A 27256-nucleotide genomic window follows, 5' to 3' on the forward strand; every position below is an offset into this window, starting at 1 on the left:
TCACTTTCAATTTTCAATTTTCACTGAATTTCTTTTGAATTTCTTTCTAAGTGACGTTATTAAAATCAAATAAATCTTTGCTCATTACTGTGCTACTAAGTGGGAAAATGCCAACCAAAGCTCCATTTTCATTCTGAGTGAGTTGGCTGTAATTTGATAAACTGCACATTTGTGTGGAAAGAAATTTGAGCCACCAAAGTACAATGTCTTTACTAAGGTGGGCCTGCTTGTTGTGGGATCCTGTTCAAAAATAATAAAAAAAAATATATCTCTGAATATCGAATGTTAATTTCTAAAGTTCCATTCTCAGTGTCTGTGCACTGGTGGCTTCAAGTTTCATCACACTGTACAAGTTGATACTGGACCAGGATGATTTCCTAACTGTCACAAATCATGCTGATAGGAGATTTTCAATAATTTTTGATAAGCTTTCATATTAACAATGTATCAAATGACAATGTGAAAACAATGGGAAAAGGAGCTGCTTGTAGTGATGAACCTACAAAGAGTGCTTTATAATGTTCAGAGTAAATTAGGAGTGACTCAAGAAGAAAGTAGTTTGTTTATTCCCAGATGTCTCAGGTGCAATGATCACATGATGATTCATTCATATATCTCCCAGTCTGGTTTCCAAATGACCTGGATTTTGTTTCTCTTATGGTAAAACGTTATACTGAAGAAATCAATGAGCGATTTTAAACACAACTCAATACTTTATCAGTAACATTACTGACAGTAACTTCATTTACATTTGATAAATATGATACTGCAACGCTCTACTTTACAACCTGAATTAAGGAACTGTAAGGAAGCTTTCATTATGGTATCATTATTACTCAAAAGTACTTTTTTCAACTACTTCAATAATCTGATATGCAATGACAACAGCTGTTTAGATACTATGTTTTATTGTGTTTGAAACACTTTTATTAATAACAAACATCCTATACATCACATTGGACTTGCAATGTAATACAAAATAAATCATTAGAATTCCATTGATTTCTCCAAGAACAACCCACAGTACTTTATTGTCCAACGACAATATCTTGATTGCACATTCACAACTGAAATTAGTGCAAAAACATTTGCCTTTCAAGTCATTGCAAGTCTCAATCAGAGAAAATCTTATTAAAATGCCAACTGGAGGTCACTGAGGGCCAACTCGACAAACTTTAGACAACAGAGAGCGGTGCCATTTACACAGGATATAACCACTGTACAAGAAATAATGAGTGGAAGTTGTATTTTGTCAAAGATAATTCAGGACACGAGTCATTTAACTTTAGATTAAAGAAATACTTTCCCCCTGGGGCACCTTATCGGCTAAATCACTAGTAAAAACAATGCCAAATTCCCCATAACAATGCCCACACACGCCTGCATACCTAATTCCTCCTCAGCTACGTAACAAAATGCTTCTTTGGAAAGCAAATAATTTTGTCACGTATTCTGTGCTATTCAACACTGCATTCATCTGTTGCAAAGTACTGGTAAACAAAAACAGCCAGACAAATGTTACCACATTGGAGTTAGTTTTTGGTCCTGATCAAGTCAAAATTTCTATAAAGAGGTTTGGTTTCCCAAATGAATGACTGACTTATACAGACTGACATGTTGGTAATATTTCTACAGTGAGTCCTCAGTATCCACCTGTTTATACCTGCAGTATACAGGTCCTATGAACGCTGCCTCCTCCAGGGCAACAGCTCATGCTGCCAAAGGTTCAGAGGCAATTCACTGATGTGCATACCCCACTTCCTGAAGATTCTTACATGACATAGTTACATTAAATTATTTTTTAAAATAACTTAAAATTGTCCATTTTGGAAACCTGATGATGTCATAGGTCTGTAGTCTGGTGATGAAAGAGTCCAAAAGCTGTTTTTCATGGCATAACGCAACATAATCTAAGTTTGAATAAAACTCCTAATGCACAACAGAGACTAACCGCTGCACAGATAGTCTCTCTGCTAAATGTACAGTGTGAAAAACATAGTGCCTACAAACACAGCAAAATGTGGTACAATTTCACACGCTCAATTTATAATTAACAGGTGCTCAAAATTTTTTTTACAAAAACATAAACTCAAATAAGTGGAGCGATGATATTACATCTGACGGCCAGTAGCTACCACACAGTACATTCATCATCCCTTTGTTTTGTCTGCAATGACATGTTTATTAAGAGTCTGTATTTTTCAAGCAGCTCAGAGTGAGAAACCACCGCCTACTATCCTCACAGTGACACTTATTTGGTCCTTCTTTTCAGCAGAGGAGTGTCAACATTAGGAACTTTCTTAATCTTGTAAAGTTATCCTACGTTCTCTAGGCAGAGCTTTCCTGTACTGGGACTCGTGGGAACGTAGAAAATGTTGCTGAAAATAACATGACATAACACGAAAGAGATTCACTGGATTAAAAGGTATTTTGATGAATTCCTTTTGTTTTTCCTGGGACTGCTCCATTCATAACAACTGACGGTTTGCTAACACCACCCCACTGAACAGAAATGGTGTTCATTAAGCTGCAGAGTGATAATCTACATTTAAACCGCAGTATTATTTTCATTATTAATTCATCTGTCAATCATTTTTCAATTAATCGATTAGTTGTTTGGACTATAAAATGTCAGAAAATTGTGAAAAATGTCTATCATTGAGGTGGAAGCCCAAAGGGGACGTCCTCAAATGTCTAGTTTTGTCCACAACCTAAAGCTATTCAGTGTACTGTCACAGAGGACTAAAGAAACCAGGGAATATTCACATTTGAGAAGCTGAAATCAGAAAATGTGGACATTCGGCCATCTTACTCAAATTATTAAAGTAGTTGGCAATTCATTTAATAGTTAACAGCTAATTGATTGATCCTTATCACTTACTTACTTAGTGAGGTTAAAAAAAGGCCCATTCCGATTAGCAACGATTCGAGAACTTTTTTTCTTTTCTTCTTCAGTATCAACAGGTAGCAAATATCACTGCTTCAAATGCTCGATGAGGACACATGCACGCAAATGGACAGTATGAATACATAAGTAGTAATGGCTTTGTGATCCTTGGTGTTGTGGTGAAATGGATGCACTTGATGCACAGCAGCAGGGATAATTCCTTAAATAAGTGTTTTGGCTAATTGACTGTTAATTCACCGTTAAAGCAGCTTATTACACACCTACAGGGGATTCTATTTCTACCTAGTGTTTCTTCTTACTAATTTACCAAGTCTAGACAATCTCTCCCCATAAGTAGTGCAAGTCCTCTGCTGTGAGGTAGGAGAATTTTACAGTCAAACTTTCAATGTGATGTCTAGCAGTGACTCAGGGATGCTTGAGAAATACGGGCCCTGGTCAGCAGAGCTTCTCTGGGCCAGAGGGAGAACCTGCCAGGCAGTCTGTGGACCAGGCTCCTGCCCTCCAGCAGATAGTCCTGCCACCCCTGGGTGTTCCTGTGGGTTCCACTACTTTCCTTGCTAATCCAGGTCAAAGAACTGCTCACCAACAATGTCCATGGCTGCAGAGGCCTTAATAGAGCTCCCTGCGGAGCCAGAGTCCACAAACATTTGCGGTATGTCGTTCCCAAAGTAGATTTTGCTGTTGGCTGCAATGGCCTTGTACTTCATTAGCTGCAGGTACTCTGGTGTTAACTTCAGCTGCAGGAAGGGGAAAACAGAATTCAAATTACCAAAGAAGTCCAGACTGCCAAGTCCATATTTGTCCAGAGTGATGTGGGATGTGTGTTTGTCATCTCCTTACCTTATTGGCCTCTGCAGCTCGCTGTGCTGTATAGAACTCTGCATCTGCCCTGGCTCTCTCCCGGGCCAGGAAAGCACCGTCTATAAATCAGAAACAAACACTGTCAGATTCAACCGCAGCAGGTCAGTTAAAAAAAAGGTCTAACCTGCTTGACCACTCAGAAAGCAGGAAGCTGCCATAAATACTGTATTCGACAAACATTGAGTTCTATCTAACCCAGCTGGTTCCCAGACTCCTATAGCAAATATGCTTTGAAGTCACATCTTGACTTTTTTTTTTTTTTTTTGGTAAAGAAAAACATGTAAGGTTTGGTCTTACAAAGAGTCATATTCTGACATGTCATAGCAGGAAAAGTACAGGTGGAACTGAAAACACTGACGATAGCTGTTTCATAAGCTCATTATTACTCCTTATCCTGAGTGAACATGCTAGGGTAAAAGGGCTATGGTGCTTATTCATGTCATCACATGCCTGCTGTAAAAAAAGGAATTTGAGGAAAAAAATACTTTCTGAGCTTTAAAGGGGAACTTGGAACTTTTTCAGCTTAATAACCTGTTTAGAAATCATCTTGGTATTGGTTAAATGGGCCCTTGTATACCGAAAATGGTGGACCCCCCCCACCCTCAGGCGACCCATGCGACCCCAGGCGGAAAAGCACCTTGCCAACTTTGGACTACACCGGTCCGTAAATTGGAAATAGGCAAGGTTATGGGAGAGCCGAGAACGAGCCGAGACAAGAACGGCACTTTACGGCATCCACATAAAGCACACGCTGGCCTCAATAACAGTAATGTAGTTTTAATGTATAACCACCTTCCGGTAGATATTGCCTCCACACAAAAAGTTGCCCGCTGAAAAAAAAGGCCACATCAGCACAGCCGGTAGAACAGTGGGAGGGAGGGTGCCGCAGTGAAAGTTTTCTTTTCCTATGACGTGATTGTGAAATACAGTCCCAGAGCATGTGAGGGGGAGCCTCGTTGTAGAAACATGCGATGACAAAAATGAAAACCAGCGAAGAAATGGCTAGAGTTGCCAAGTTCCCCTTTAAGATATACACACCGAATCTCAATCAAAGATTGAGCCTTTCTAGGACACAGACAGTGCTGGAAAGTAACCAAGTACATTTATACAGATACTTAAGTTCTGCACAATTCCACAGTTTTTAATATTATTTTACCTTTATTTAACCAGATAAGTCAATTATGAACCAATTCACATTTACAATGACAACCTGGCCTGCAGATGCAGCAACAGGACTTGTACTTCCTACTTTCACTTTCCATTTGAGAGGAAAATAGGGTACTTTTTACTCCTCTACATTTATCTAAAAGCTCTGATTACTGTTATTTTTCAGATTAAGATATTATATAATAACTTATGCAATACAATGCATTTTAAGATTAAACCAGTTTTCCAACCTTGTTCGTTTGTGACTACTTACAAAAAAAAATAAAAAAACAGTCTCTAAACAATTCCCTTTTAACGTAATGTTTACATTACTTTGTACACCCTCTCCTTAGTAGGCATCAGTATTAAAGCTTCGTCCTACATGAGACAGATAATCTGTGAAAAAAACCTCCTAATTGCATTTACAAGAATCCACTGCACTGGAACGTAAACAACCAATCAGAGCCAAGAGATATTTATGGTTGTTCAGTGTCATTCCCAGGTCGTCAAATACACATGCTGGGAATGCCCCTCGACAATCAACTATCTTCAAGCCATCAACCCAAACTTTCTTGGAAATGCCATTAGGAGTGAAATGAGGATTTGTTTTCATATCTCATGAAGTATATAGTCAAAGTTTCAACAAATATGACAAAAAGTTATTTTTATAAAAGTTACTTTCTCTAGCTTTAAGAGACTAAACTGTATATACATATTTATAACATAACTTTAGTTACAAGGGGAATTTACTTTTGATACTAGAATATTTTTGGTTATTGTTTTTGGGATTTTCTTTTTTTTTCTGCTTCCGGCGCGCCGGTGCCGAGACAGGAGATTATCCAGTAGCTTTTCCTTGGGAAATTTCTTAAGGTCAGGGTTTTTAATTTTAGTTTTATGTATGTTTTGTATTTTGTATGCTACTGGATGCTTGAATTTCCCTCGGGATAAATACAGTATCTATATATCCATCCATCCATCCATCTTTACTTAAAGCCCATATAAGGAATTTTGTGTTGATTCTGGCGACCCCTGTGGAAAAAAGTGGTAGTGTTTCTACTGCCTTGTTTCATTGATTTCAAGGGGAATCGGACCAAATCCGACCTGGTGGCAGGAATTAAGAATACTTATATAGAAACAGCCAATCCCTTTGCTGATGGATTCGCTTTTTTTGTTAAAGCAGGTCATATACAGGCATCAGTACTACATTGAGACAGTTTCATAACCAGTTAAAACTCCTTGCAATGGGTTTATAAAATGGATTTGAGTGCTTCTTTCACCACTGGATGCAAACCTTCAATTTGAGAGATCTTTTTCTCCGTTTCCTTCTCCATGACTTTCTGTCCATACTTGATCTCAGCCACTTGTGCCACTTTCTCAGCCTCTGTAAAACAGAAACATATTTAAATGTTCAACTCACAATAAACCGTAACCACGATTGTTTGACGTCTCCTTTCTCACCTATCACAGCTTTGATCCTTTCTGTCTCTGCCTCCTTCTCCACAACCTTTTGTGTCTGTTGAGAGATCAGCAGCTTTGTCTTCTCGCTCTCCCTGCGAACGTAAAGACACATTTTATTCAAGGCTCTGCACACCCACACGCAGGTGTTTTTACTATCTTCACTGACTCCTCTGGACCGCATAGGCATGTACAGAGCAGACATCTCCCTCGCTCTCCTTTCAATATTGTTTAGGTGGAACAAATACACATTTCCCAGACATCCTTAGAAGCCTAGTTAGTATTTTAGTGGGATTGTGAGGATCTTCAATTAGAAGTCGGTGCTTCAATGGTGTTCATGAACAAGATGCTAATGCTGCAATCATGTTATGTAGGCTGGAGGAAACCTCAAGACTTCCAGCCCCAAACTCCCAATCCAGCATATGAATCCCATGCTGTCTTGGAAACACTGAATAAAGTGCACTGCCTCCACATTAAATCTTGGCAAACCCTCTAAATTAAAACAATATGACTGCTGTTTAAAAAGAAAATTGGCCCTTACTTAGGTCCAGTTAGGTAAGCGGCACCAAAGCCCAGACTGTCTCACAGGCTATAAAAACAGCACTGTGTTTAAACACACAAAGTGCATTCTGAACCATTCGAAAGTGAAACCAAAAGTATGCTCATCCAAAGTTCACGCCAAAATTGCCTTTTTTAGAAACTAAAGTAATTGCAAGAGGTAAAATTAAAATCTAGATGTAGTTTTGATGGATAAGAAATGTGAATGGGAAACTGATTAGAGTTGTTCCGATTCCGATACCAGTATCGGAAATTGCCTCGATACTGGCCGAAAAATGCTGGCATCGGTATCGGCGAGTTACTTGGGGAGTCCAGGCTCCGGATCCAGATACCATTGTATTTATTAGAATAGTAATCTATTTACTGGTTACTCCGTTAGCTCTGGACATAGTTCTTATCGCCGCTCTTTAAAACTTTGCGCTGTGTGCCATCGGCAGTGTATTTTAGGAGGGGTGAAGAAGAATTGTCACCTGACACCTGTTAAAAAGGAGGCTAGTTAGCGCACATGTCGGCGGTTTGGCAGTACTTTACAGTTGGATGTTCCGACCAGAACACAGGGACATTGCAACATATTTGCAAGAAGCAATTTCGAGGGGTGGCACTGGCACGAAGTGTTGCAATATTCAACACCAGCACTTAATCAAACATTGAAGGGATGCGATAATCATTTCACAGCAGTGGCGGACTGGTCACTGGACGGCCTGCTCGGCGGATCGCGATGGTCGGGACCAAAGGCTCGTTTTGGGGTCGCGCTTATATTTAAATAAACAATCCGTCGTGTGGGCTCATTAGGGTATGTGCCTCGCTGAAGCTCACACAGACTGGGCAGAACGTTGGGGCCACCAAAACACCACCCCCTCCTCTCTTTTTTTGGAGGTCTCTGTCCGTCACGCAACACACACACACACAACACCACACACACACACCACACACACCCACACACACACCACACACACACAGCTTAATGAGGAGGTTAGTTCCACTTATGTGGAAGCTCCATTGGGGGGCTAAAACTGGACTTAATAAAACTAACTGTTTAAGTTATAACAAGGATATTGCAAATTTCTTTCTGTGTGTCTTTGAATTTCCTTGTTTATGGTTCACAGAGAATATTACCTACACATCTGCATCTTTATTTAATCTCTAGGTAACTGCTTAAATGTGCAGCCTGCAACATTAAAATTGTAGTAGTAATGAAAGTAGATTAGAAATTATGTGATTTTGGAGTACAGGTATATTGGCAGCACAACCAGAAACATTTTTTGTTAGTGGGAAAGAAACAGAAAAAGCTGTGTGTGGGCGCATGTGGAGCCTTTGCTTTATTATTTTACACTCTTACATCAGTAGGCGCCAAACCTAACTCAGTTACTAGTTTTTAGTGTTAAAGCGCTGGGTCAGTTCTCACTGTTGAGGGTTTTTTTCCCTGTTTTTTTTCTCTGGTCGATCATCATTCTTGTGGGTTATGGTAACCATTAGTCACCAACTGAGATCTCAGGAGGCAGTGATGTCATTTACTGTAAATCATGTGTTATCGATTTTAGAGATGTTCCGATACAATTTTTTCCCTCCGATACCGATTCGATACTCGTGGCTGTGGGTATCGGACCGATAAGAAGTACCGATTACAGATACAGTGCTGTTTTAAAAAAAAAAAAGAAGTAGACACCTTCTAAAGATGCAAAATTAAATTACGTGGATACCATTTAAATTTACATTTAATAAACTTAAACTGACCATTGAAAACAACTATACTCATGAGACCAAAGTTATGAGTGAGTAACTTCAGGGAAAGGCAGAAAGAAACATGTAACGGCCCTGTTAACACTTGGCTTTGGTACAGTTGCAGCAGGGAAGTTGAACTGATGACACACAATTACCTCAGAGATCCTTATCCTCTATACAACTAGATAGAGTTAGCCTCCACCTCAGTTCAACCATTAAATAGTAAGCCAGCTGACACATGCATGTTGCATTAATCACATCTGTGAGGGGTCAGAAATCAGATTTTAATTTAAAGTCAGGGACGGTGTCTGATCTTAAATTAAAGTCTGATTTCTCTCCAATATCTGATAATGTAACAGTCTGACCTGAAGACTGAACACAGTGGTTGAGGCATCAAAGTGCTTCCCTGAAGCTTAGTACAACTTACTGCAAGTCCACAATTTCCTCTCCTTATCACAAATATTTTGACTGAGCACTTGCTGTTGATTCATGAAGCGAAAGTTAGATGCTCACAGACATGAAACAAAAGGAAAAGCAGGACTTGGCAGGGGGATTTGGATGGACATCAGGTTCGTCCATTTGGGAGTAAAAATAAATACACAAAAAAAGGCTTTAGTGAACATTCCTTGTTAGGCATTGAGGGGGAAAAAAACTCACATGAGCTCGTAGTTCCTGCGAATGCTCTCTGGGATATTGGGTTTAGTGACACGCACTGCCTGTGGAACAGCAAGATAAACATACAATGAGAATCAGAATCAATCAAAGATGTGAAGACAGCAACAGAGTAACAACAATTATATTACCCCCATTGGGGGGTAATAAAAAAAAAAAGGCAGTTGGAGAGGAGCCCAGAGACAAAGACAGTCCTGTTCAAAGACCTTCTGACTTCAAGATTATTGTTTCTCAGAAAGAACTACAATTGCTGTTTCAAGTTTCTAGAGATTTACAGGAAACTAAAGGCCAGAGTATTAAAGCCCAGTGGAGCATTAACACAGGAATGAAATGTGTGTCTGTGTGTGTGTGTGTGTGGAGGGGAAGGGGAAAACCACTTAGGCTCTTTTTAATGTCACCCATAACACTGTCCTTTATTAAACTTTCCTGAAAAAAATATGTCTTGTATTGTTATGAAAAACGCTCCGGCTTTATAGAGGCTGCGAATATAAGGCTGCAAACTGTAACCAGACTTGGTACCCTGGTTGTTCAGGTCAAATCAACAATGATAAAAACACAACTCCCTCACTTTCACCCCTTTACTGGCACAATGTTAATGTAGACTGTATCGTTTAATGTTTTTTACAGTCTATGGGAACAACATGCAACAGTGATTCTGTTTTTAGTATTGTGCAAGATGCAACACTGGCAAAAGGCAGCAAGGTGAGAGAGCTTTTCCTGATTCGAGGGGAAGAGGAATTAAAGAGACAGATCACTGGCACTTTCTCCAGTGCTGAAACAGCATTGTGTAGATAGGTCTGGCTATGCGAGACATACAATATATAGAAAATACTGAGCGAAAGAGGCACTGCTTGCAGCCCAAGGCAAGTCACAAATGCTGCTTTCTACTGTTAAATGACGTTGAATGTGACAAAAAAGTATTGCAAAGTAATCAATCACCTATTTTTTAGGAGGTTTAAAAAAACAAAACTGTACACACGCACTGATTATGTTTTACAAAGGCTATCCAGTATTACTGAGATTTTATCACAAACTCTCACAATAACAAACAAGTTTCAACAACACATTTTCTTAAGATAATATCCATTCATGGTGCTCATGCTTTTTGGGGGATGATTTTTTTCCCCTTTTGCTTTAAAACACCGTGTCAGATTAGATGAGATTCAGCTCCAAAAAGCTATAAAGTGATGCTTTGTTAGATATCCATATGCTAGCAATGTACTGTGTTGGTTTAACTTTACCTGTATGATAAGTCCGGGTGCCATGGATGTCAGATCTTCTTGTAATGTCAACTTCAGGTTTTCATCGATTTGGTCTGTGGGGGTAAAGTACGAGAGATTAAAACAGTAAATTTTATTCTCTCTATAAATGGATTATGTCAAATTTCAGGGTCACAAAACATTAAGTCCACACTTAAAAAGGTATGTTTGATACCCAGAGTACAGACACATTTCATGTGCGGCTTCAGATAAAAACAACGAAGTTATCTCTGCTACAAAAGTGCAAAATATGTCAGTCAACTCACTGGTATCAGGCAATAACTGCTTCAGTGGGTTTTTAGAAAATATCAATACACTTGAGAATTGCAATATTTTGCTTTATGATATTGTATCAATTCTCAGAAACTCAATCATTTTTTGCGGTTAAATCCCCAACCTCTAGCTAGCAGTGTTGTAAACGACCCTTGAGGACTATGATGCTGGATGATACAGGGACTATGATAAATACAAATGCACATCCTGTTCTGGTTGCATAAAGCTTAACTTTTTTTAACTTAGACTTAATGCATATGGTGGTGTGTTCTTTATACTATGACAGTTTTCCTAAAATTAGATAAAAAGTAGTAGTATATTGAATTGTAACCACTGCAAAATACAGTGTGTCATCAGCAATGAGATCAATATCAAAATTAACTTCTTAAGAAGAAGTGGCCTGCTTTTATCTAAACATGTGTAAATAAAAGAGCATTGTTCACAGCTATTTCTCCAGGATGAACATGAGTAGGGATAGGTACCAAAAGAGGATTTTAAATTAAAGCTGCAGTAGGTAAGTTACATAAAAATAACTTTGTCATTATTGTTGAAACTTTCACTGTGTCCTGACAGTAGTACATGCAACGGATAATCTGTGAAAAAATTAGCTTCCTCTGAGTCCACCAATTGCTCCTAATGGTATTTGCAAGAATCCACTGGGACTGGATGAAAACAACCATTTAGAGCAGAGAAAGATAGGAAGACGCTTTGGGTTGGCAGCTTGAAGATAGTTGATTGTTCAGTGTCATTCCCAGGGTCCCAAGCATCTGTATTGGATACCCTGAGAATGAGACTGAACACTCAACTATCTTTCTTGGCTCTGACTGGTTGTTTTCTTTCAGGCCCGGCGGATTCTTGCAAATCTCATTAGGAGGAGCCAGAGAAATTGGAATTTTTCACAGATGATCTGTCGACACAAAATATATTTTTACCACAGCTTTAATAACAGTTGTTGATTGTTAAGAACTAAAAAAAAAAAAAACAATAAACTATCAGCATTTGAACATGATAAGCTTTAATTCATTCTAACAAAAGGTAGAAGATAGTTTCTTCTTGATTACTGTAAATAAGCGTTTTACTCTTCTTATAATGATGATGTATGCAAGTGTACACTGTTTCATCATCATCATTAGGCCACAGTTGTGTTTACATGCTGTGGACTGTGGTTAGGTAGATAGGCTGTAACACTGACAAGTGTGGGTTCTCTTTAGCACAGTGACTGAAAACACAGTTATTACTAAAGTCCATGTGCAAAGCAGCTGCTGTGTGTAACGGCAAAAGAGACGAGCCATAGATTTATGGTGCTTTGAACGCTCATCTGTAGGTTGACTACATGCTGTTTCATTAAAAAATGCCAAGAAGAGGTGTTTCAAATTAGTAGTTAGTTTACACCCAGTCCGCAGCCCACCACACTCACCAAACAATCCGATGTAAACCTCCTGCAGCGAGTGGACACTGCAGAACTGGTTGAGTTCATGGTGAACCTTGTTGAATATCAAAGCTTTGTCGTAGTCTGCTGTGAAGTTCCTCACTATGTCGTACACTGCAGAGAGGGAAAAGAGTGCTCAATCAACTCAGGAATGACAGCGAACACAGAACACACAGATTTGGCTCTGCTGCAGCCAGCTGCAACAAAGCAATGTATAATGTGTCTGTCAGTGCCAAACTATCTCCAGATGTGAAGGGAAAAGAAATGAATAGGGAGTTTAGGATAAATGCACTGTTTGATGTTTGACTGTTGAACACTGGTGAGTTTACCTGCTGATGGCACAAGGTAATTCACCACTTCTATGCGATCAAAGTAAATCATCACTCCTCCGCTGGAAGAAAAAAAACAAACATAATATTAACTATTGACAGACACATTTATCGAACACCAGGAGAAGAGAGAAAGGACTGTATCATCTGTATCATCAGTGATGCCAGTGGTTCATACGTGCGCTGAGTGGGGCTACACGATATAGTAAAAAAATATATATTGTTATTAATTTCACTGATACTGCGAATGCAATATGATTCATCATATGTGTGAATGAGAATTTTTTTAACATTTCATTTTCACTGAAAAAAAATATTAAAATCATGACATTTGTTGGGGTCTGTACTAAATAAACATGTTTTCTTATATCTGTAGAACAAGATTTGAAGGCCAGGGCATCTCTGCAGCACTACAGTACTTTAGTATAAGGCTGTTTTGTTGCAGCCTCTGCAATTTGGATATTAAAAAATATTTTGATTAATTATGCTGCCCTAGTGCTGATAAATCTCAGATTTTGGCAGTGTTGGTGTAATACATTTGGAGCCAACATCTGATAATATTTAAGCTAATCAAAACAGCAGACCTACCTTGTGCCGCATGGTACATTCTTAACCTCATCAGTCTGCAGCGTCGTCTGCAAGAGAAAAACAAAGATCTTTTAATTCTTTGTTATGGATGTTAGGAACAGAAAAACATACACTGACATCATTACAAAAATACCAAACAAACAGTGGTAGGACTGGGAGTAAATCCATCAACATAGTAAGAAATCTCACTATTCAAAATGGTAAATTGAAGAAACCTGGATTTCAGTTGTATCTGCAGGATAAACAGTTATAGGAAGTCCTGGTGAGTATCATGAAATGCAATACACCACCACTAAGAGCTGAATCAACATCCTTATAGCCGCGTTTCCATCACCATACTTCTATGGACATTTTCAAGTGTCGCATTAGAAAAGGTTGGTGGCATTTCACAAAACAACTTCATCAACTTCAGCTTCAACCTCATTTGAGGTCAAAAAGAGTTAAAGTAGGCTGGTTTCTTTATCTGCTTTATCTTCTTAGTCTGAGACTCCAATAGAGTAGCTTTGCATGACTTCAAAACATCCTTATTTATCTTATACTGCTTCTTCATGGAATACTTCATCTGGAAAGAGACACTGGAAACACTGAGCTTCTTGCTCACATGGCGTCATTTATTATCAACATCTGACACTTTAATTATTATATTACATTTATGACAGACACTAAGGAAAAGCATAATACCTCCTCTTCATGGAAACACCTTTTCTCTCTCATGCGGATGTTGTCAACGCATCTCAGTACATCCCTTTTCATTGTGTTTTTCAGTGATCAACTTTTTATGGGGGGGGGGGTTAGGAACTGTAGGACAAAGGTACTACAGAATATTTGTTATTTTGGGTTTGAGGCTATAGAAATAAAACAGTCTTCACTTGACTCACCTGAACAGACTTGTAGGTGGTGATGAATGGAAGCATAAGATGGAAACCGGGGCTGCTGGTGGTCGTCAGGAGAGCCCCTCCCCTACAATACATATACACAGACACACAGTCGATCGTTATATCTAGGGCTCGGCTTCAGAATAAGAAAATAATACTCCTGGGTTCATTTCAGCTTGTAATGAAAAAAAAAAAAAAAAAACAGTATTCTGATTAAATGTGGTAAGATCAATTAAAGATTTGGATTAAAGCATTTTTGGTAAAACTTTGGGTGTTGACTTTGGGTACCTTTATTAAGGAGAAAAAGCCGCCATGCTGCCCATGCTGATGTCAAGTAGAGATATACCTACTTTACAGTTTCACATTCTTGGCAACTCATTGATTGGGGTTTAAGATAAATCATTTTCACAGAAGAATATCTTCTTTAGAATCAATCTCTATCTGTGCATGACAGAGTCGTGATCCATAAGAGACTACAGGCTTAGTAAGTGTCAGTTAATCTTTTGTGTAAAGAGCCCCACTGAAGCGGGCAATATCTGATTCTATGCTCTCTGTTATGAAAACTGATATTGACTGCATGTCTGTGCAAGTGATAAGACTTTAAACACCCTGCACCTAGGAAGGTACAGAGGGTCAGAACCACAGCTTTCTTGGCAATCGTAATGCCCAGGTATTTATAGTAATAACTGTTTAACACCGAAGTTGCTTAAGGCAAACACCTTTTACACAGATGCTCTCTTCTTTATTGAGTTCAGTTTTACAAAGGAGCAGTTGAACACTAATGTCTCTAAAGGCAAAAAATAAACAACAACAATGTGTGCTGCAGTCTCACCTGTAGTAAACTCCAGTGTGTCCCTCGTCGATCTTGTGTACTGAGGCTAAGAGCGCTGCTCCTCCGAGAGCAGCAATTATGGAGAATATGGCACCCCACTGTGCCATCCTGGCTGGCAGACAGACAGGGAAGACAGCATGTGAAAGTGAACAGATAGGAACTGAGTTTCTGTTTTGGTGTTTACGCAATATCCTGCCTAAATTACAACCAAATGCTCCCAAATACCAATAAACTGTCTATCCATTTAGTCTGCAGCTTGTATAGTACTGTAGTAACTTAACATGTTGGAGTTGGCTTCTGACTCACTGGTTTATCTCCTCTCAGCTCAGGCTTAGCCAGGCATCAGCTGGGACTCAGTGACCTTGCCACACTTAAAGAGGATTGAAGCTAAAGTGTGAAAACGCTGTAACCTCTCCTTGTGTATAAAATGAACCTGCCAGTCACCCATCTTACGACGCTGCACTACAGTCACTTATGCATGGACAAAGGTTTATTTAGCCGTCTAATCTGACACTGTTGGATGAGGAGCCGTCTCACTTTTGGTTAGGAAGGATTTGCAAAGGCACAATCTGGTGCCCCGGCTGTTTCTGAGTCACACTGTTTATACAGCAGTGTTTACACAATTTCCCTTTGTGTGTTAGAGCCTATTAAATATATATCGCCCTTGCTTTAATGTGGTGTGGTTTCTATTCTGACTTTGTTCATTGCAGGACAATAATATGCAACATTTATTTTGAAGCTGATCGTGTTTATCTTGGGAAGAAATAAATAAGCAAATACAAACGTTAAGACTTAAAGAATAAACAGATCACCACAAGAACAGTGTGACGATAGATAATGTGTAATAAAGATGTGGAGCTGTATTGACATCCTGCATGCACAAACCTGAAGGAAACAGATAAGGTAAGGTAACTTAGCGGTATCATTGCAAAGGAACAAAACTATGTTAACATCCTGCACTAACAGGAAAGGTCTGTTGGCAATTTCAGCATATAACGTATCCGAGTCCAAACAAAACAAAACTTGTGAAATAAAAAAAAGCGGTGGACGGAAACGTAACAGTTAGCTAGCTACAACCTTGGAGCAGTTCAAAGTTCAAAGTTAACACTTTATTAAACATTTTACAGTAACACGTGCATGCCGAATTGAAGAAGTGAATCTAAAGATTTGTATACAGTTGTAAAGTAATCAAATTAAGAAAAGTATGTATGACTTATTGTTAAGTCAACTTAAAATATCAAAACATTTGAACTGAATTTGGTTTCGAGGGCTTCGGAGCTAGCCATGACAGCATAACGTAAGTTAACGTTACGTTATTATTGTTGGTGTCTTAAATAGCAGATGGCTTCAGTGATACCGTCGGTTACCTAGAGGTCACAACCTCACGTTAGATACACTTTCCTATTGGCGTCAAAGCGCAACACAAGGCCAACTATTGACGAGCCTTAGCTAATGTTACAAGTTAGCATCACGGTCTGAGCACGTTTCTCTCCTATTGACATGCTACTGACACATTAAACAAGGCCGCGGATACCAGATATGTTGATTAAATAAAGAGTAACATATGTCCCTCTTACTCGGCTGGTCTTACCTGTAATTTCGTCCGAGAGCAGATAACAAGCAGGCACCTGCTACCTGCTACCTGCTACCTGCTACCTTCTTCTTCTTCTTCTTCTTCTTCTTCGTTTGATTGTTTGGCATCCAAATTGTTGCATTAGCGCCCCCTCGTGTGCGGTCGTTCACATGTACTGATGGAGTGGGTCGACTGATTCACACTCATTATTTGCTCCTTTGGGCCCCTGTTGACCACCGTGGCAAATACATGTTTATCTGATATTGAATAGACTAATAAGTATAAAACAGGAGGTTTTATATTTACCAGTTCACCTAGCCTGTATGTCCTACATCACACTTGTATATGTTTCACACTGGACTAGGAAGACTTCCAAACTATTTATGATGTCACAAATCATGCTGGTAGGCCCTGCCCTTTAAAATCTGATTTTCAAAGAGCAGAGAGAAACTTTCCACTTTCAGCAGATGAATGTGAAAACATCCTTCTAGAGTCAAACTCTGTACATTCTGCATTCAAACATCACACAGTAGGAACAGGAAGAAAAACAGATTTTTGAGTGGAGGGGGACTTTTTACAGTATGAATAAACTGCAAACAAAACTAGATATGTCTCTCATGGGGCTGACCATTAACAGTACTGTCCCTGGTAAGAGTCCAGCTTAGGATATTTGCTGTATCTTTCTCTCTCTGCCCCATTTCCTGTCATCCCCTGCTGGCTCTAGAAGAAAAAACTGAATAGTTCTATCACCTGATGGGAACCCTAATATTTCCTTCAAAGTGCTATTAATGTCCGTCTGTTTTTCCCCTTCTCCAACTTGAAACTGTTCATATCCTCTATGGAAGCCCATTTCCGCCAATATGACAGGGGAGAAAAAGGATTATTTAAGTCATTATAATGAGAAACTTTCTCAAAATAATGACTAAGCATCTCAAAATAATGACTAAGTATCTCAAAATAATGACTTAGTATCTCAAAATAATGACTTAGTATCTCAATATTTTGACTCAGTACAGACTACTTTAGACGTGGATTCACAAATAGTGAGGTTTTAGCGGTTTTGCAGGAATCACATAATTTCAAACTAAGTTTCCAGACCCTAGAGAGAAAGCTACAAAAGAATCAGCTCTGCAGGGGCGAAATAAGACAGATGTAGCTGAAGTAGCATTGACCAGCAGTTAGAAATGTGTGGCAAACAGCACGGCTAAAGATGGATGTACCAGAAATGTTGGATGGCTGGGATAATTACCGACAGAGAAACTGTGCATCAATGGATGCGACTGATGGATGGGACCGGTGTACAGTGTTACCAACTTTGTTAAGTGGGTAGTCTCAGCGTAATCTAACCTGACTTTATGTGGACATCCATTGTTTTCAGTCACAGCGTCTATAAAATAACCTGTGATAATACGAGGGTCATTGTTGGTTTTCCAACTTTATCATTTTTCTTGAGAAGCCATCTATGCAACCACTGATACATATGCCATAAGGCTTTAATTTGCCATCTATATGCCATACATAGTTTAACCCACGACTGACATACGTACGCCGTCTTAAACGGTTGCAAACGCAGATCTACGCGGTCCCAGTCGCATCAATTGACCCGCAGTTTTTCTATCAGTAATTATCATTATCAACATTTTTGGTGCATCCTTCTTCTGTTGCTTTGGAGCATATGAGGAAACAATACACAGGCCTATTCTAATTTAGGCTTCTCATTATTTTGAGATAGTCGAAATATTGAGATACTAAGTTAGTATTTTAAGATACTAAGTCAATATTTTAAGATACTAAGTCAATATTTTGAGATACTAAGTCAATCTTTAGAGAAAGAATCCTTTTTTCCCCGTCATATTGGCGGAAATGGGCTTCCATATATCCCACCTGCAAACTGGTTCTTTTGTTGTTTTCACTTGGGAGGTTTCTTTAACTTGATCATCCACCCCCTTCCCCTTATACATTTATGAGCTGGAACCCACAAAAACGTTCACTGTCTGTCCTTATGGAAGTGATTCTACACTTTGAATTCCTGAATTTGATTCAGAACAACTTGCTTTAGCCTCCTCTGTCCATTATAGTGGCATTAAAATGGTCATTTCTATTTTGTGTACTGCTAAATTATCAGTATAACTATATACAAATTATTATACTACTTCAGATATTATAAATGCAAAACTAGCCTGTGGTTCCACTTTCATGATGTGAACAGCAGATGGCGACAGAGACCAGCTGGAATGCACTGCTTAATTTTTTAATGACAAAACTGTAGAGAAGGCTGCATTATCCTGCTACCTCAGTCTGCCATCATTTTAACATTTTTGCCTTTTGGAGACTTTCACTACTATCTTGCAGCAGATATTTTGTTTTAAACATGCACTGATTTGCATTGGTTGGCTGTTGGTAAAAGCCACAAACAGAAAGTTTGACATTTATTGTAAAAAAAAATATAAAAATAGGCTACAATATACCAATTTAAAAGGGCAATCACTGAAAAACTCACAAAGTTGATCTATTTCATCTTCAATCAGCAACTGGAAGTGACACACAACTAGGGGTCTTGACACTAAAATGGCTGTGGTGCTTTATTTTTAGACGTTGGCCGCTTGAGAAATTTACAAAGGACCAGAGCTAACCCCTAGGTGCTGCAGTGGCAGCTCTGTGCCGTGCATTTTAAGTAGGGAGGGGTGGGTGGTGGAGGGGAAAGGGAACAACAGAGCAAGGGAAAAGAAGTTTGTCAGAGTTCATTAAGTATCAAGGGAACATCGCTGGAACTGGCAGTGTAAGCCGCGCCGGGGCCCTAGTGCCATTAATCACGACTGACAAGAAACCAGGGGCCGAGGGAGGAGGTGGTGGAGGTGGAGGGGAGGGAAGGCAGGGCAGCTCTGCTCTGCCAGAGACTCTGGTACTGATTATAGAAAGGGGTCCAAGCAGTCCAGGCCAGGGGTGTTGAAGGTAAAACACACCACAGCCAAGGCTATAAAGTTCAGCTACCTTCACACAGATCACACTCACATAATCACAGATATACGGAGAAGACATGTGACTCCAGGCTTTGAAAACACGACAGGATAATTGTAGAAAAAGCGGAATATTTTGGTTTGAGAAGAGAAGTGTAGCGCAGTGTAGAGGCTGGATCTCTCCCTTTGTGTATTTCACCCTCTCCCCCTCATTTATATGAGCTGAGCCTCTGGCTTAATAGCATGCAGGAGGAAGAGAGTGGAAGTGCGGCAGTAACGGAGTGTCGCCCATATATCTCTGTCGGCCTGCCTTATTTTCTCTCTGCACCCCCAGAATTTTTCGTGGTAGCTCGCCACACTGCTGCCACCCTGGAAGAAGAAATAAATGGGAGAGAGAAAGAGAGGGGAGAAAAGAAAGACGAGAGCTCGTGACTCGTGAAGATGGAGGCCTCTGTTAAGTGCTGTGCTTGAAAGCCCGTCCGGCCTCATTAGCTGTCAGTTGTAACAATACTGAGCTGGCAGCGAAGACTGCTCCCAGTCTTGGTGCCATAAATCACAGGCTGACAGGGCCCTGACAGGGCTGGGAACCAACACACATGCAAGACTTGCTTGCTTTCTGTCTCTCTGCTGATCCCTTTCTTTCTGTTCTCTCCTTCTTTTTCCACTGCTCATTCTTTTTCAGTCTTTATCCACCATTCCCTCTCTCTTTCTTCTCTTTCTTTGTCAGTACCACTCCCTCTCTTTCTCTCTCTTGTATCTGTCTCTCTCCCCCTCTTTCACACACACTTACAGCACATTGCAGCATGTCAGCAGACAGTCTCAGACACATGTGCTCACACACTTTCCTTTTGCAGCACTTTTTTTGTCATCCTATACAAAAGTGTTTTTGACAGAACAGGTTTGGAAAGGTCTGTGATTCTTTGATGGATGAGATGTATTCACTGGGTCTGTGTGTGCATGTGCATATGTACTTCCTTCTTATTCTTGTTTTTTTCAAGCATACACAGCCACAGTAGGAATCTAGGAACTGAAATGTATTCTACTGTTAAACTTTCAGTGGGTAAAGGCCTAATAAAATGTTAAAGCTGCACTGGCAGAGATTTTACTAAATGTATAAAGATTGTCTCCATATCAGCTCAGATTATAAATTTGTGAGAAATGACCCTTGTTCTCTTGTTAAAAAAATATTCAACATTTTGGAGAATCTGCTTATTCGCTCTCTTGTAAGTAAGATGAGGAGATCGATACCATTCTCATGTTGCTTTTATACATCAGCTCTCTCTTAGTGACTCCTCTGGTTGCTCCCCAGATTAAATTCACACACTGTTTGTTGAGTTGGATTATTGTTTTATTGGGTGAATACTTACAAAGAAAAGGAGCGAGGATAGATGTCTACGTGTAACTAGACCGGTTCAAGCAATTAGCTTAGCTTAGCATAAAGACTAAAGCCTATATGCTTAGACCTTTATACTAAGAAAACAACTTGTCATTTTTAGGGTTAGTTTTTTTTGTACAAATCACAAAATCAAGATGTAACGTGTGACTATTTGTCTGTCTTGTCATCACTGTGAGTGGGAGTCCAGGAGAAGAGATGTAACTTGTTCTTTATTAGAGAGCTTTAGAGGTGCTGGTAGGTGAATTGAATCACAATGCAATACTAAAACTTTGAAGTGAAACATAAAAAGGTATCTTAAAACAGCAATAAATCCTCCTGAAAAATCATAAAGCTGACCTCCCCTTCAGGTTACAAGAGGACACGGTTTACTGATGGCCCATTATGGTGCTACTGACATGCAAACTCTCTCAGTGCAGCTTTAAATGTAAATGTGTGAGTGTATTTGCATGTGGAGGATGTTATGGTCTGTTTGCATCCATGAGGCCGAACAGGAGCTGCTACAGCCGTCTGCCGGCGTCCATTATGGTGACACACGGTGATGTGTGTGACACGACTGGAGAGGAAGGAAGTGGAAAAAGCAGGGCTGTGGGTCATTAATCATTGGTTGCTGACATATGAACACACACACACACACACACACACACATATATGTCTACACGAGGCTTGGTGCTGAGCTTGCAGCTGGAATAAAACCAACTGAACATGTATAAACACAGTCAGTGAATATATACAGTATGTGTGTGTATACATACACAGAGAATGAGCTCACAGCTGGGCTACATACCTCAGATTTTGTTGGACTTACCCTACACTCCTCCTCCATTCCAGAGCTGCATACTTGTACCTAAACTCCACAGGACTTGGATCTAGCAGACTCAGGGTCAGTTCAGTTTGGATTTTGGATGTAATTGCTCTACCTTGAACAAAGATTAGCTGCACAAACACTGGTGACAGTTATTGGCAATTTAACATCAATGTGTTAGCCATTTTTGGTTTCACTTGGGTTCCAACTCATTCAATTTTACCTAAAGCTTATAATTGGCTCTGACTGAGGAATAATTTGTTGAAACCAGGATTGGGTAGAAATTGCAAAACTCTGACTTCTGTATCTGTATGGCAGCTAATGTGTATTGCTAATACTTTCCTCAAAGCAGTATTATAAACCAATATCTTAAAACCTACATTGACCAGACATCCTGGTTTATCCGGGTTTGTCCTGGTTTCAAGCTGGGTGTCCTGTCTCGTCCCGGTTTTTAGTTCCAATATTCACTCTCCTTGTAGGTCAGTTTTAGTCTCCTCTCTCTTCAACTAGTTGCTAATTTTATCTGTCTGCTGTTTTGTGCTGTGCTGGTCGTGGGCTTTTAGAACATTTTTGCTGAAAACAGCTGTCTGCTCTAGTCGAAAACTATGGCAATGAGAGCTGTGAGAGTGAACCAAAACATCAAACTTGTGGGCCAGAAACTCAAAACAATGAGTTAAAAGATGATATAAAACTCCCCAGAACTGAGAGGAAGTGCAGAGTTGGGTAATAATCTCTGTGGGTTTGTCGCTATGAGTGATCCATTCTACATTCGACGTCATAATTTGATTTATTTTTATTATAAAGATATTGATTATAGTAACTTTAAAGTAAAGTGAGAAACTCTTGCAGTCTGTCGCATCCTGTAAAATGACACAAGCATGACACCAATAAGTCATGATTTAACTTTAAAGGTTTGGATGCCTCCTCTCATTCACCTCTCCTCTCATCTTTCCTCCCTCAGTATCATCTGTTACTGTTACTGTTTGAGAGTTTAGGATGTCCTGCTCTTCACGGTGCTCCAGAGTCCCAGAGGAGCACAATGTTACACAACTGGCCTCTCTCTGTGGTGTTACATTAATCTTCTCCTGGTTGCAAAAATCTCCCTTTAACATCTTCCTCACGGGTGTCTGCCTGCTTTTGCTTCATGGTGAAATTTATTAGAGGACGTGTGTATGTGAGATTATGTGCATGCATGCTTGTGTGTGCAGTGCATGCATGTGTGGGTGGACAGGGTAATTGGTCCGGTGAATGTGCCCGGGTCTGCTCAGGCCAAACGATGCTGCAGTGTAAGTACAGTGTGGTGCTGTGCTGAGCTGTGGGGGTGTGGGAAAGCGATCAGAGTGGACTTCAGAGGGAACTGAGGAAGAATGAGGAAATTGCAGACAGATAGGCCTAATGGTTGTGCTGAGGGAAGAGGTTGTAGGGCCAACAGCTGCTAGCCATCCATCTGGACCAGCCTGGAGAGCTGGACTGGACTGCTACTTGGAGACGTATTCGCCTTCTGGAGAAAAGTGCACTGGGACTTTCCATCAGAGCAGGGTCAATAAGTATTTGCAATAAATTCATGAAGTTTGTTTTAAAATCCCTCAAAGGGACAGTTTATTCAGATGCAATGAGATGAAACTTCAGTTATGTCTGTAGAGAATCTGGATTGCAGCAGTAAATGGCACACTACACAATTTCTGCACGGATCATAATTTAGTAGTGAAAAGTGACAACAACTCATCATAGGAGCCAGGGAAATTAATTCAGATTCATATTTTTTGAAGGGGTGTGATCTCTAGTGCCCTTTGTTTTTCATTTTAGAGATCACCTGTCAGACAGTGTGGGAGATCATGTGATGTCTCTTGAAGTTTCATTTGCTGTAGGTGGCGCTGTTTTTTTTGTCTGTGATTTTCTTTCATGAGTAATTTGTCCAAGAAATGACATTTATGAAACAGAAAGCAGATTTTGCTGTTAAAACTGAATCAATAATATATTATAGGTTTTCTTCTCCCAGAACATTTCACCGAAAACTGAGAGTTCAGAAGAAGAAGAGGAAGAGGACTTAGTTTATTAATCCCCCTTGGGGGAAATTGAATTTGCTAGAACAGCAAATGTAAAAAAATGTATGAATTGGTCAGAGGTTTGATTATTATGGTCTTACATCAATGGATGAAACAGAGTGTCATATATATGTCAAAATGTTTTGGTTTATTACTGTAAGCCTTGTACAGAATGCAGTACATCATCGAAATTGAGTATAAACCTTGGAAACCTTCCAGTACAAAGCAAGAAAAGTATGAACATAACAGGCTTTCAAACTTGCCAAATAAGTATTCCCTCTGAAGCAGAACATATATTATTACATTACATTTTGGACTACCTCTACCAGCAAATAGCTTTTGGAACAACAGAAATCAAACAGAACATGTTCACCTGTTTGTCATGTAAAAAGGGCCTAACAGGTTTGGGCAGGTAAAGGAACATCTGTAAAGGTGAGAAGAAATTTTTGTTTGTCATTAAATTATAGGAAATTCCACAGAAATAAAAACATTACTCATTCTAAAATGTACTCATATGAGCTGGAATATACACTCACGTACCGAAAAGGTTCCTTACTGTGCACAAACAGAACAAGTTATTTGCAAATTATGGGAATAGTTCAAATTTTTGGGAAACAGGCATGTTTGCTCTTTTTCTGAGAATTACTTGAGGAGATTGATATCACTCTCATGTCTGTACAGTAAATATGAAGCTACAGCCAGCCGCCAATTAGCTTAGCATAAAGACTGGAAACAGCTAGCCTGACTCCGTCCAAAGGTAACACAATCCACCCACCAGCCTGTCGATGGTTTAAGCCTTAGAGTTGCTGGTAGGAGAATTTTATTACCTTTAGAGAAAGCAAGGCCAGCTGTTTACAGGCAGTTGTGCTTGGCTAACTCCTGGCTGTAGCTTCATATTTATTGTACAGACATGAGAGTGGTATCTCTAACTCTCAGCAAGAAAATCAATTAGGGCATTTTTCAAAATGTCAAACTATTCCTTTAAAGGTACAATGTTTGCTATTTAGGATGATCTATTGGCAGAGTTAGTGTATAATCACCTGAAAATAAGAATTGTTGTGTTTTCGTTATCTTAAAATGAGCCTTTTTTATCTACAGAGGCCACCTGTCTTCTTCCATGGAGTACGCCCATGTTGAACTGCCATGTTTCTACACAGCACTGTTATGCAAACACATAAGGACCAGTATTGGTTCTGAAAATACAGATAATATCATGAAGTGCGCCTATGTAATTGTATTTTTTTTTTATATAATAATTATTTTTTTCCTATCATAATGGTTGTTGACAAGTGAGGGTGGGGGGTGTGGGGGTATACGAGGCGAGGGGGCTGTAATCTGAAACGTCCCCGTTTTTTAATGACAAACACATTCCCTCTAAGCTCAAATAGTTCTTACACTTGCCCAAACCTGTTAGGTGACCCCTTTTCATATGAGTCTTTCTTAGCTAAGCTAACCTATTTAGCACACGTACAGTGCAAGAGTGGTATCGAGCTTCTCATCTACCTCTCGGCAAGAAAGCAAATATTTCCCAAAATGCAAAGCTGTTCATTGAAAAACATGTCATGACGCCATGCTGTTTATTAAATTCTGACTGCTATATAAAGAGGTGTTTGGGTAATGTTATCTACAACACAGGCCAGATAAACATCAGTTACAGTTGAGCAATGAGAAAAATAACACTTATTCTGTTCCAATCTCATCTGTGAGGAGGGATATTGGCAAGTGACAGATGAAAGCCTAAGTACCTCTGGACAGCTGTTTGATTCATTCTGGAAGAAACATCGATCCCGTTGTTGATGTTCAATCATGGAGCCATAAAATAAAAAAGGGCTCAGCTAACCTTCTCTGGTTTGTGTAGCTGATTTGTCGGAGCAGAGGGTGAAAGCTGATGAGGAGAATTCACTCACAGCTCCCTTCTGTTGCCTGATGCCTCCTCAACTCCTCTGGTCATGCGGACCAACACGCTCCTTTCTCCCCCTGCTCCACCACACACATGTGGATACACACGTGTGCACAGAAACCCACAGTTTAACATAGACACACACACACACATGCGTTCGCACAAGCAGGCGTCCATACACATGCGTACAATCAAGCATTAATGCATGCACACACAAACTCACACTCACACCCACACCCTCTAACCTCACTATGGTCTCACACAGCAGGCCTGCCATAAATCAATGGGCAGGATCGTGTCTGCCAGTTAGACTAAACAAGAGCATTTGTGAGGATTTGCTCTCACCCATTAATCATCTTGACAGCTTGAAAAACACATTTCCCCTTTAATGACTGTATTTGGATAATCAGCTCTGTTTCCCTTCCCGCCCTCTCCCTGGCTCTCCCTCCTATCCCCTCCCCATTTTTTTTTTTTGCCACAAGCACCATCATAGGCATGTGGGTAACTCACTATAAGGTGGAGGAGGGACTGCAGAGGTGAGGGAGGGGTCTCTCAACGTCTAAAAGGGTTCTCCGAAAAAGTAAAAATAATCACGCTGCCTGTGGAAAAACGTTTTTTTTTCACCCTCACTCAACAAACCACAAGCCTCTGCTAATATAAACTTGTGTATGTGAGTGCACACACACACACTGACACAGTCCTGCTAAATGAAACACAGAGAACTCTTGGACGGTGCAGAACCGCTAACATGAACCATAAACATCTTCGTGTGTAAAGGTTGTCAGGAACTGTAAACCGACCCTGCAATGTGAAAATGTGATGCAACATGACAAAATTTGTTGTGCTTTACTGATAAGTTTTAGCAACTTAAACCTGAACCTAAGGTCCAGTGAAAAGGTAGTTGAAAGAAGTAATTAAAATCATATTGCACTTTTAACACGGTAAAATGATTTCTCTCTAATTTCCAGTGTGTCTGTCTATTCACATGCAGGAAAGAAACTCAGAACACCTTTATTACATTCACTGTGAAGGAATCAGGCCACTGTGTCACACCGGACCAACAGTGTCTAGGGACTCTGGACCTGTCAGTACAGCACCTCAGGGAGACAAGTGAGGTAGAGTTGAAGGAGAGAGAGAGGTACTGAAAATCTCCTCAGTTTAAACAGCCTCTTCTTTCAGTCCCAGTTTAGCAAATGGAAAGAATTAGAAAACAATTTTTATAGTTAAGTTGCAATTACTGTTTTTTTGGCCATAGCAGACACACAACATTAGCCAGTGTTTTACACATCCCGCAGACAATGAGCAATTTATTTGCATTTATTTGGAGTTGTGTCTTTGGTCACCTGGCAAATTAAAGTAGAATATTCACTCTTCTTTTAGCTCCTTTTGCAACTCTGAAGCCGCTAACTTTGTCTGCCAGTTGTTTTTTTTTACTGAAAACTGTCCCTTGCTGTGGCCAACACCAATGTTATGAGAATGGTAAGAAGTGTACACATTACTAGATTATTATATATTTTACATTATTATCCATAGGGAGTAGTGTTAAGCCTGTAAAATAATTGTAGTCTCTTGTTGCTGTGGAGGAACTTAGTCAAGTTTGAGAAAATAACCTGATAATGTCATCAGGGTTATCTTGGCCTGAGCTTGGAAATATATGTACATATAACAAAATGGAT

At 39.7% G+C, this 27256-nt stretch overlaps 1 protein-coding gene across 2 annotated transcripts; it reads right to left on the bottom strand.

Moving 5' to 3' along the window:
* Window positions 1-896: 896 nt before the first annotated feature.
* On the bottom strand, window positions 897-16599 carry erlin2 (ER lipid raft associated 2). Of its 2 annotated transcripts, none has more exons than XM_035659074.1 (12): window positions 16499-16599; window positions 14908-15019; window positions 14079-14160; window positions 13201-13247; window positions 12613-12674; window positions 12272-12397; window positions 10564-10637; window positions 9308-9366; window positions 6374-6465; window positions 6207-6296; window positions 3749-3828; window positions 897-3645 (listed from the first exon to the last, which is right to left on the bottom strand). In XM_035659074.1, the coding sequence occupies exons 2-12, from the start codon at window positions 15012-15014 to the stop codon at window positions 3466-3468; spliced, it is 999 nt and encodes a 332-aa protein (XP_035514967.1). In that variant the 5' UTR covers window positions 15015-15019; window positions 16499-16599; the 3' UTR covers window positions 897-3465. The 2 variants fall into 2 exon arrangements, with proteins under 2 accessions (XP_035514967.1, XP_035514968.1); XM_035659075.1 differs by having other exon boundaries at window positions 14908-15015; window positions 16499-16591.
* Window positions 16600-27256: the final 10657 nt, after the last annotated feature.

This window comes from Morone saxatilis, unplaced genomic scaffold (assembly GCF_004916995.1).
Source record: "Morone saxatilis isolate NCDOM2014 unplaced genomic scaffold, NCSU_SB_2.0 Contig16, whole genome shotgun sequence".
Taxonomy (NCBI): Eukaryota; Metazoa; Chordata; class Actinopteri; family Moronidae; genus Morone; species Morone saxatilis.